The sequence below is a fragment of the Apaloderma vittatum genome, unplaced genomic scaffold (assembly GCF_000703405.1).
Source record: "Apaloderma vittatum isolate BGI_N311 unplaced genomic scaffold, ASM70340v1 scaffold8693, whole genome shotgun sequence".
Classification (NCBI taxonomy): domain Eukaryota; kingdom Metazoa; phylum Chordata; class Aves; order Trogoniformes; family Trogonidae; genus Apaloderma; species Apaloderma vittatum.
The window spans coordinates 47,277-58,834 of NW_009709761.1; the positions used below are offsets into that span (position 1 = coordinate 47,277).

General features: G+C 37.7%; 1 protein-coding gene across 1 annotated transcript in view; it reads right to left on the bottom strand.

The window, feature by feature from the left end:
- LOC104272134 (anoctamin-4-like) overlaps positions 1 to 11,558 on the bottom strand; it is a gene marked incomplete at both ends in the record, with an annotated part of 111,809 nt that overhangs the window by 46,729 nt on the left and 53,522 nt on the right. Inside the window, 2 exons of the mRNA XM_009867044.1 lie at positions 2,427 to 2,471; positions 5,586 to 5,686. Of these exons, the coding sequence (XP_009865346.1) occupies positions 2,427 to 2,471; positions 5,586 to 5,686 (146 nt within the window). The remainder of the gene's footprint in view (positions 1 to 2,426; positions 2,472 to 5,585; positions 5,687 to 11,558) is intronic.

An 11,558-nucleotide genomic window follows, 5' to 3' on the forward strand; every position in this document is an offset into this window, starting at 1 on the left:
AAAGAAGCACCTCAAAAAAAGCTGAGAGAGTGGTGTTGGTGCTAAAAAACACACAGTGTTAAAAATCTACTGTGCTTTATCACTTCTTCAAAGCTAATCCATGCCTCACTTGGCCTTATGGAGAAACTTATATCTCAGCTGAATAGGGGAATGGTCTTTAGAAAACAGAGCAATCTACACAAGAACAATAAAGTGCATGGAGTGATGAGGCACTGTAGAGTTAGCCACAATGAAAGAGGAGAGTGGAAGATCTGATAATAGTCTGTTTCTTAAATTTTCTCTTTAAAAAAACTTGCTAGCCTCATAAGGTAAATAATCATTCTCTTCCTTTACACATCACCTCAAAGACAGCGTCTCTTCCACTTCAGTCCTGTCCCTGCTCTCCAAGCCTAGTCTTTACTCAGTGTCCTCTTTCTGAATATACATATCGTGCTTAACTCACGTAAAGGGTTTCTCAAATAATTTCAAAGAAACTATTTTCTCAATAGGAAGCAGGTTTTTTTCAAAGAAAAGAGTAATTTAGGAACAAAAATGTTTTGAATTGAGACTGATTTTTATATGTGGGTCAGCTTTGACAGAGCTTTATGTATATTGTAGTGCTAGATATTGTTTCAGTTTTTAACTACAATGCAGGTAATGTATAGATAACTGACACTCTTACTTTTGTCTAAAATATATTAGGAGAGTTTTGTGACTTTTTATTACTTGAAATGTTGAGATCACTAGAATTTTTCATAGAGAAAATTCAAGTCAGGTTGACAAGCTGCAAGTCACCTGCTCTGGGATTTGCCTTGTAACAAAAGTCTTTGCCCAAATGTCAATATAATGTTGGTTTAGCTCAAAAAGCGGACTAAGGTTTCAGTTACTTGCAATCTTCACTGAACTAGGAGTAGAGGAAATAGAGACATTTATTGAAGCTGTATATCTGAGTTTCACACACATGAAAATGAAGCTGAATATGTTTTCTTTTTTTCCCACTGGACCTATTCAGTTGTAGCTTTTTCTGTCAAGCAGCTACTTATAAACCTGAACAAAAAAATTGAATTTAGCCAAGTGTTCTCATCACTCAGGAACTAATATATCAGAAAAGGATCATACCTCTTCCCGTACAGACTTCAAATTGCATCTTGACTCATAAGAAAAAAAATTTAAAGAAAAATTTCATACACCATATATAAATGTTGGAAACTCCTTCCTATCTATTGCTTTAGTCAAAGCAGCCATATCTTAACTTAAATCAAGAAAAATTCCAAAGTTAACAGCCACTACAGTATTTATGGTAAGATGGGGATGGAAAGTGGGGGAGCATCAAGAAGGTTTAGAAGAATTGTGTGTGTCAGTTACCCTGTGCCAAGTAGGTAAAATGCCTTAACTCCACCAAGTGCCCATTTGGTGCTTACTAGTATAAAAAAGCAATTATTATAATGTAAGTACTCTCAAGTCAGCAGCACACTGTAATAAGATTTAATATATAAAATGCTTCGTAATATGCTCATACAGCAGAGTGATAATACGTGATTTATTTTCCCATGATTGTTCATGTAGTGACATTATCTGCAAAGGGTTACAGCTGTTTGCTCCAATATGCAGATTTTTCAGATTTCCTTCTTCTCTCTCCGAGGTTTATGGGAATGTTTCCATTGACCTCAGAGCGACACAGTATATCAAATGCTCCACCCTTTTGAAAAGTGCATCCACAGCACTGTGGTATTAAATGCCAACATATAATCTGTTTTTTGCCAAGTCTGTATATTTTTAGGCTTTTGAGGGACATTTTCTTTTAATTGTCCATGGTATGAAAAAGAAAGAGCAAACTGCAGCATTGGAAGTTTTTCATTGCATTAAGTCAAACGTAAACCAGGCATTAAACATAACCCTAAAGATATTTAATAACTGAGTGAAAGCGCTTCAAAGATTCTTGAAAAATACACTCAAGCTCAATGTTACATCGGAGATGAACTTGGTTCATTGCCTTTCCACCTACCAACAAAGTACTAAGCATCACCAAAGAAGAAGCAATAGATAGGGTATGCTATCATTATTACAAGTAAGCAAGGTACATGGAACGAGAAGAATAGCTCTAGCTGGGGAGTTTTAACCCCAAGAAACTCCCTAATGAGCTACATGAAGAGAAAGAGATACAGTGTTTGCAGTAAGACACTTATTCTTTAAAAGACTCCATCAACTGAAAAATATTTCCTTATTCCTAAAAAAAGGCAACAGTGATAAAATGAACTGCCTCTTTCACATTGCAGATGCCTTAAAAATGCAATCTCTGTTTTTGCAGATGTTCGAGCGTGTAATCACTCCCTTCACCCTTCACCCTTCCTACAAACACAGCTAATAAATGAGCTGGACCTTGAGCATAATTTTTATTATTAGGTCCAAATGAACATAAACTGGACTGGCAAAAGAATTGTACTCACCTATTCATGAACTTGTATCGGCGGTGCAGGTAATAGATTTTTCTCCTGGAAGAACAGCAAAAATGAAGCCAGTCGAGAAGAAAACCCATCGTCAGTTACAGTATGAACTAGCAAGGAAGGAAAGGAGATTGAAGACAGAAGCCTGTAAGAGGTGGAGGAAGAGACTAAAAGAGTGATTAACAGAACTGTCACAGGAAGCCACACAGACTTTGGTGGCGTATGAATTGCAAGAAGGTCATCATTTTCCTATTGTCTTCTTCTTTTCTGCTCTTTGTCATGTGTGAAAGATGGCAACCCACAGGTGTTCCTATTTCAAAGAAGCCATAAGCTGTTGCAGGAATTGTACAGGACTGATATAAATATGGATAAATTATCTCACATCCCAAGATGTGAGCAGTACCTGATGCCGCAATATGCCATAACACATGCACTACCAACTGGGATCAGTGCTTGCTGTCGTGGTAGCATCCCTTGAAAGAGGATATAGGCTACACAAGCAAATGAGTATGTGCTTTGCCTCCTCCCCCCACCCACATTATGCAGCCTCTCCCTCTGCCTCTCATACAGGCTCAGTTGATTCCTGATGTCAGTGCAACAAGCTGTGTGGGAGCACACAAGTGAGCAGACAAGGGTGCATGAGCAGAGGCATGCTGACCACAGTCTTGGCCTTTTTCTTGACCAGCCCTGCAGGGCAGAGCGGCCCCATAACCGTCCTGTGTAGATCCAGAACAGGGAGTGCACCCGCTGTCCCACTCTGCTGCTAGCAGCACTTGTTCTCCTCTTATGTGCCTATAAGACCACAGCTGCCAGGATTTCACCCATCACCTTCAGCAGAGAGACTGTATCTTTGTGAGAGTTAAGAAAATCTGAGAGCTTTTAGGTGTGATACTGGTTTTAGTGTGGGACTGATACTCTTACTGGAAGATTTGGGTGCCTGCCTGAACTCTGGTTATGTCCTCCAAAGGTTGACTTTGTCATCTGCTGAAGGTCATTGCTAAATCAAGGTGGTTTCCATCTTTTCTGAGAGGTTCCATCATGTAATGCTGAACTTCACCACTTACGGAAAATGGAGGGCTCACACCACACATATTCTGAATATTCTTGTATATTAACTGTGCTGTAGGAATGCTGATAGTGCTGATAATGCCTTGGAAGCAAGCGTGGTTGGCAGCTTTCTAAAATAAAACAGCACTGATGTTTTATAAACTATAGAAAAAAACCCTGGCTAGTATTCCTAGAATTTAGAATTTAAATAATGCATAATATTTTGACATTATGTTTGTAATTGGTGTCCTTATTGTGACAGTGAAGTGAAATTTTCAAAACAATTTCATGCTGGTGAGCCTCCCTTGGCCAACTCGTCCACAAGATAGTGTTATTTATCTTGCTCTACTTATCAGGAGCCGAGAAAGGTCAAAGCTAAGTTCTTCTGAAGATGCCATCCACTTGATTTTGCTTCAAATATTCAGAGGCATCCATTGTTTTGGCAACCCTGCTTTGAAACAGTAAGAATTTTATTCACTGATGCGTGGACCTTGACTAATTGCAACCCACGATATTGGGAGCTGTAAACAATCAGCAGTTCTTAAAACCAGGACCTAGGCAATGGCACCTGGAAACAAGCAGTCCACACTACTGGGCATGTTGTAAAATGCTGGTCCTTGTTTTTAAGTGGTAAATAGTATTGTTGCTCTTAAAATAAATTTTAAGAGCCTGCCCAGCAGGCATTAGTAAATCACCATAATTTCCTTCTAATGACACTGTAATAATTCTCTCTCTGTAGATGTGGAAAGAATGAAGCCATGGTCCTGAAACAGGTCAAGAAACTGTTAGTATATTTGATGCTTTCTGTATAATCTGAATGGCATCCACTTTGCTGTATCTGCTCAGAGATAGATTTCAAAAAGAGTCTTTAGAATAGGAAAAGAACAAGCTGCTCACAGTGGCTAAAATCCGAGTTCCTGGTATATTTCTTAATCATGAAACCTTATCCTCTTACTAGGGCAGGTTCATCTCAGAGAATGCCACAAAGTCAAAGGAGGCACACTCTTGGTCCAGCCCACTGTTTCTATAGCTAGAACATTTCTAAAAAAGAATATTAATATCTTGCAGTGGCTTGTGACAGCTTTTATATTTTTCTCTTTCACACTAAAAGCACAAGAAAGAACAGTTGAAGATTTGCTGTGAAAATTTTGTCTTTAATTCATATCCATTTTTCCTAGCAAGTTCTGTACTGCTATAGCTTGTTTTATATCAGAAGCATTTTTCATCCTTAAGTAAGAAGAAAGCAGAAGAAATCCTACAAAGGACACCAACTCACTAGTGGTGTATTCTGGATCTGATCCTTTTCTTGTTCAGGAGTAATTCCATTAAAATCAATGGAGTTATGTATCTATAAACTCCGCTAATTGAAAGAAGAATCAAGACCTCTCAGTTCATGGGTTTTTGGTCAGTTCCAGTGGAAGTCTTTACACTATATGAACAGTTCTGATAACCAGCAGAGTAGAATCAGTGTTTTACAAAGAAAATTTAATATCTCAACATGCAAATAATATTAAATAAATGATAAAAATAATCTGAATGACAATGTGGAATGAATTTGGTTATCAGTAGCATTTCAATTAATTTCTTTATTATCTCCCCAGAAAAAAAGCTTTTATGGTCTGAATTGCTCTCCTGTTAGATGGAGTGCTTATTTATTACCTGTATTTCTGTAATTACACACTATACAAGCAATTTACAGGTGCTGAACATACCAGATACGTCCAACAGACATGCACCTTCTGTGCTGCCTTACGTACCTGGATCTTCTTGACCTCCCATTGATTTCAATGAAATGTCCATTTAAAAAACAGCAGCGCACAAGTATGCAGGGGGCTCCAGCATTGAAGGGGTTAAAGGGCCTAAGGATAGAATACCCCATGAAAACAGCTGCACTGCTACAGCTCACCTTAATTTCAAACCACTATTGTACTGAAATTGCAGGCATTAACAAGAAACAGCAATGAATATGGCATCTAAGGTACTCCATTTATATTTTCTAAAGATGTATGGTATGTTATAGAAGAGCTTTTCCATGTGCATTTTGGTATTATTATTACATTAGTTTTACAGCATAGTGTGACTCTGGAGATTGAGACAAAATACAACTACACCTACCTGAAAGGCATTCTTACATTCATGAGTTCAGCGTATTTGCCCAGGACCTCCCAAGGGGCATGCAACTTCACGAAGATGATGTCACTGTTTGTTAGAGATGACTGCAAAAGAAAAACAAAACAGCCACCACGGCTTATTTCTTCAAGTAAAAAAAAAAAGAAACTGTGGCCAGTGGTCAATATCTGTTTTTCTGGTCTTGTGTCACCACTCCCACTGATTGTTCCTCATGATACTTGTTCTCTATAATGGAATGTAGTAGTTCTATCAGTATCTTGTCAACTTACCCATAGCACAAGAAAGATATGGACTTGCTGGAGCATGTCCAGAAAAGGGTCACAAGAACGATCAGAAGGCTGGAGCACCTCTCCTATGAAGACAGACTGAGAGAGTTGGGGTTGTTCAGTCTGCAGAAAAGAAGGCTCCGAGGAGACCTTATTGTGGCCTTCCAGTATCTCAAGGGGGCCTACAAGAAAGCTGGTGAGGGGCTTTTTAGGATGTCAGATAGTGATAGGACTAGGGGGAATGGATTAGAGCTAGACATGGATCAGTTCAGATTGGACGTTAGGAAGAAGTTCTTCCCCATGAGGGTGGTGAGACACTGGCACAGGTTGCCCAGAGAGGGGGTGGAAGACCCATCCCTGGAAGTTTTTAAGGCCAGGCTGGATGGGGCTCTGAGCAGCCTGATCTAGTGGGAGATGTCCCTGCCTATGGCAGGGGGGTTGGAACTAGATGATTTTTAAGGTCCCTTCCAACCCTGACAATTTATGATTCTATGAACTTGGTTTCCTTCTGATTTCCTCAAAGCCATGCTGTGACTCCCTTCTGGTCTGCATGTGAGTTTCCTTCACATGGAAAAGAAGACACAGAGGAGAGGCTGACATGTAGTTGTGGGTTACCCAAGTGTGGAGTGGAAATAAGACCGGTGGGTAAATCTGGGTCTAGAAGCTTGGTCCTGAACTTCAGCTAAAAAAAAATGCATAGTCAGAATCCCATTCTCCCAATTGACCTGTTTTTCTGCAGTCACAGAGAAGCTCAGATGCATGGAAGCACATCTAGGAGTCAAGAATAGTTTCTATGACAGTGCAGTCTTACTGTTATTGCCCCATGTGGAGAAATAATGATGTCCCATCTATGGTCTCTAGCATCCCTTCCTCCAGCTTCCCTCTTGACCACATGAATTCTGAATGTTAGAACTAGAGCCAGCAGGAAAAAGAAGATCCAATGTCACTCACAGCTTAATATTAGCCCAGAAAGGTTGAGGGCCACAACTTTGTGAGCAAGATTTCTTCACAGTGCTACCATCTTTATTTCTATGGGTTGTATGTAGTGTGAAGAGAGCTTTTATGTAGGGTATGCACACCAGAATGGCTGTTACCTAACAGAAGACTGTCTGGTGACAAGTGGAGAATATGCAGTAAAGAGAAGAAGGGGAGAAATTGAACTCTCTTTGTGTGCAGGAGAAGAAATAGTGCTTTACAAGAAAGTACAGCAGGGTTGGATGAAGCTGACATGAGAACAACCAGCCACATGCTCATACTGGAAGATGATTTGTTCAAATTCTAATGAAAATCAATGAAATTCTCATAAAATTGCATACATTTAGACAACAGAATGCATTACATTTACAGGGACAACTACAACAGGCTGAGTTTGAGGAATACCCAGGAAAAAGGTAAAACTGTATGGGGTATGAGAAAAGGAAAGTGTGAAGCCTGGGAAAACTAGGCAAAAAAAAATGTTACTTGGCTTCCGAGATGACTTCCTATTTTTTAGTCATTGTAGTATATTCAGTGTTTCTCACAATGAATGTTTCTTGCATTCTTGGTTAACACAACTTACTAGGAGTTCTTAAATATAATACTCTTTATCTGGAAGCTACAGTGACAGCTCCAACAGTTAAGGTATATATGTAGGATTTTCTTTAGCATGTGAAAAAAAAAGAAAAAAAACCTAGTCACCTCAGAGTTAATGTTTTTTAAACAAGTAGGATATAATAATCTTCAGAAATGGACACAGGGAAATATTTGTACAAAAATGGTATGGTGGTTGCATGAAAAAAATGGATTTAGTGCGTAAGGGAATAAGTGACTTTCTGATATTAAAACAAAAAAACCCCACATGCTGTTCTTTTGCTGAAGACTTTCTGAAAAATATTTCAAGATGAAATGATGTAATAGCAACAAAATGCCTCTAAGAGACTTACTTCAGAGATAATGAATTTGGTTGTACTCTTTTCATTGGCTTTTATAGACTCTGAATCAGGTCCCTAATGGTGTTTTGCTTTACATGTATATTCTAGAAATTACCTTTTATTTTCCCATGAGACTTTGGGAAGTAGATACCACAAAACCAAGACTAGGTTGTAATACTCTAAAAATTTCCTGCAAACTACTCTCTCAAAGATAAGGTTAAGTCAGTAGTGGACTGGCAATTTTGTCCTAAACAGCTTGGAATAAAAAAAAACCAACAAAAAAACCCCATGAAACCTCAAAAGAATCACCTAATAAGCCAAATATACAGAAGGAAATTGTGGTTCTGACAAACCAAGAAAATCTGAGAAATGGAGGAAATTCATTAAAATAGCCTGCAAATTTATTGATGGCTGTTAAATAGGAAGCTTACAGGCCTTTTCCAGCATTTTGTAGTTTAAGCTATGCTAGATATGGCAGCCACAATAAGATGACCTGTGGAGATGGTGTTTCACAAGTGGACACTATCTTCATCTGCATTTGATTTCTCATACTACATGTTTTCACACAGAAACATGAAAAACTTCCATATAGCTATCAGAAATATAAATACAGTTGTTTAAACAGTATTTTTTACTCAACACCTTTTAATGTTATTTTACTGGCTTTGTCAAGAGGAGATCTAGTGAAAATAGATTTGAGAGATTCATTTATTTTCAGAAGAAAGAAATAATAATGCTAAATTATTACTATGGAAATCCATTGCTTTTGGGCTTGCTCATGTTAAGCATTTGTAAAAGAAAGCACTAAGAAAGCCTGAGAAAAACAAGATTAGAAAGAGACATATCCAGTTGCAGGAGTAATTGAATAAAATGTCACATTTTCTTAATCTAAGTAGAAAACACCTAACCAAAATACCTGAAAAAAATCAAGAGCACCATCTTAGTTACAAAAATACTGTAGCAAATGGAATCTGCTGAACGCTCTTTGTTAGATCAGTATTTAGGCACAGTATCCTTCAGCTTCTAAAATGCTTCATTTTGACGAGAGGAACATTTTTTTTGTTGTAATTGACTTTCGAGGCTTGGCTCATTAAATAATTTGGAGAAGTAAACTCAATTTCACATTTTGGGAACATGCAAACAAAAATCAATGTAACGTCGCTCCCCTTGGAAATTTTAATAAGATGACTATTGACAGTAGCTGTCTGCTAGGAAGTGATGTTTAGATAGTGAAGAAAGAAGAACATAGGAATGAAGAAGACAGACAAAGAGCTAAAACACTTTGCAAACACAAAAATGGAATAAGTGTTTGGAAATAACCAGATGTACTAGTGCCTATAGAGTTATCACCATATGATAAATGCCAAGCCACCAACTTTCAAATAAATTGGTTGTTTCAAACTGTTTTCTTGAGGAAGTATATCCATAGCAAAAGAGATTTTCTTCTGGTCAGTCATAACACTCTTAATCATCTTCAGAGCAGTGCAAAGCCAGTGGGACAAGAGAATTAACAGACTCAGGGAATCGCAGACTAGGTTGGAAGGTATCTCTAGGTGTCAACTGGGCTAATTCTCTAGCTAAAGCATGGCCAACTTACACCAGGTTGATCTGGGGCTTGTCTCATTGAGTTCTGAATATCTCCACAGGCCAATATTTTTCAGCCTCTGGGCAATGTACATATTGAAATTGGCTGGAGAGAAGAATACTTGCTATAGGAGAGCTGTACACTTCTCCTGAGTAATGTTGATTGAAAACTACAAGTTTCTAGACATGAATATTCATGAATATTTTAAATGTTCAGTGCAAAGATGGCAGTCTCGTTTCTTACAAGAAATTTTTTTAATTATCATTCTGATTGAGAAACACTGGTAAGATGTATTTAAAGTAACAAAACCCAGATCATCAAACCAAGTTTCTAGGGTAGAATTCAGATCACCAGAGTCTGGGTTATAGACAGTAGAGTGTTCAAGTGCCATTAATCTACTATTTTTCACAAGTTGTATTTTTTTCCCTCCTTCTTTTTCCCATTCCCCAACCCCCTTTTACAGCTGGAAATCTTATTCTGTAATTCCTGAAAATATTAAATCAGTATCTGTTAATCATAAGTTTCTATAGCCTACATTTCTGCATCACAGATATACAATAATTCTTAACCTTTCTGGCTTCCCTGACAAATCACTTTAGTACCCTATCATTGCTGCCAACCCTAGAATACAGGCCAAGTATTATAGACTTGCCCTTCTGGAAAGACTACCTTTCTCTTTAACCACTACCTTTTCCACAGACATTATATTTCCCGAAGAATACAAATTAACCACAAACATGCTTAAAACCAAAGCTTTGACTCTTCTCCAATAAGACTCTGTAAGATGTGAAAAAGACTAAATTAGGGGACATTTATGTAACTCCAAAAGTATAAGCACCTCCTTTGGTGAGTTACAGTCATCAGCTAGAACAAGGAAAACTTGTAAAGGGTCAGTTGGCATTCTCCAAGAAAGGCACAGAGTGGTGTTAACTGCTGTTCAATTTAAGTGCTGGCTACTAAAGTCACATGTACTCCTATAGGCATTTTAACTCCTTTTGACAGCAGAATTTCAATATATATACTCACTATTGACCTGACTTTGCTCGTTCTGAAGTTATCATTGTTAGTCTGAATGGAAGCAAAGTTATGCTGACATTGAACGTCTTTTGAAAAGTCCACTTTTTGCTGTATTTGCAAGCTGCCTTCCAGGATCAAGACTGGAGATTAGTGCCTTTTTTCAAATACCCTCTTGAACATTCTCTTCCAGCAGACACTTTGTTTCATTATCAATAATATTGTCAAGTCATTTTAAGACAAAACCAACTGTAGGACTCACCTAAGTACAAGCATTTCTTGAGTCTAAAAGTTAACAAAGTTGAGAAAAGAGGTTCATAGCATATAACCTTGAAGAAGGATAAAATTACAGTGTCTCCAACTGAATGGTGTAATTGTTTATTTGCCTTGAGGCTACTAGACAGGCAACTGCAAAAAAATTACAATGCTCTCATTTATCTATGCATATCAGCAGGTAAAAGAAATCAGGATCTACCATGATAGTGTTTTCCCTATCATAGTTTAAGAGAAAAATACTCAAGACTGGGGCTTTCCTCACCTTTTGAAGCCTTCCTTATACAAGTAGAAGGAAATAAACAAGATTTTGAAACAGATCCAGCAAGCTTGGTTACCTTAGCAAGACTCTGCAAGGCAAGTTAATAAGCCAAAACAGGAAGTGTTTCATAATTTCTGTCAAACATAGCTTGTTTCTGTTAAGACTATAATGCAGAAAAAGCCAGAAAAGGAGAAGAAACCAACATTTTTCCTCTAATAAAAACTCTCTTTATAATCAAGCTTCATATGACATCCAAGTGCAGAGTAGTAAATAGTAACTGCTACAGGTGCCACTGTTTTTGAAAATTAATAGCACAGATTAATTTTCTATGTGGCGAATTAAGTGGAAACCCAAAATGCAGCAAATTTTACTTGATTAAATCATTCTTCCTCTGCAAAACCAAAGTAAGTGTAAATTCACTAGAGTAATTCCATAGGACTGAAAAAGTAGCATTAACATGCTGCCAATATTTTGAAAAGTGCATACATTACCACTGGGTAATTACTTAGATACTGTCAATGTGTATCCAGTTTCAGGGAAAATATTACATACTTAAAAACATTAACCTCCACGTTCATGTATCAGAGCAATCTAGTAAATAATAGTGCCAATATCTTTCATATATATACTCTCAACCAAAGTACAGGT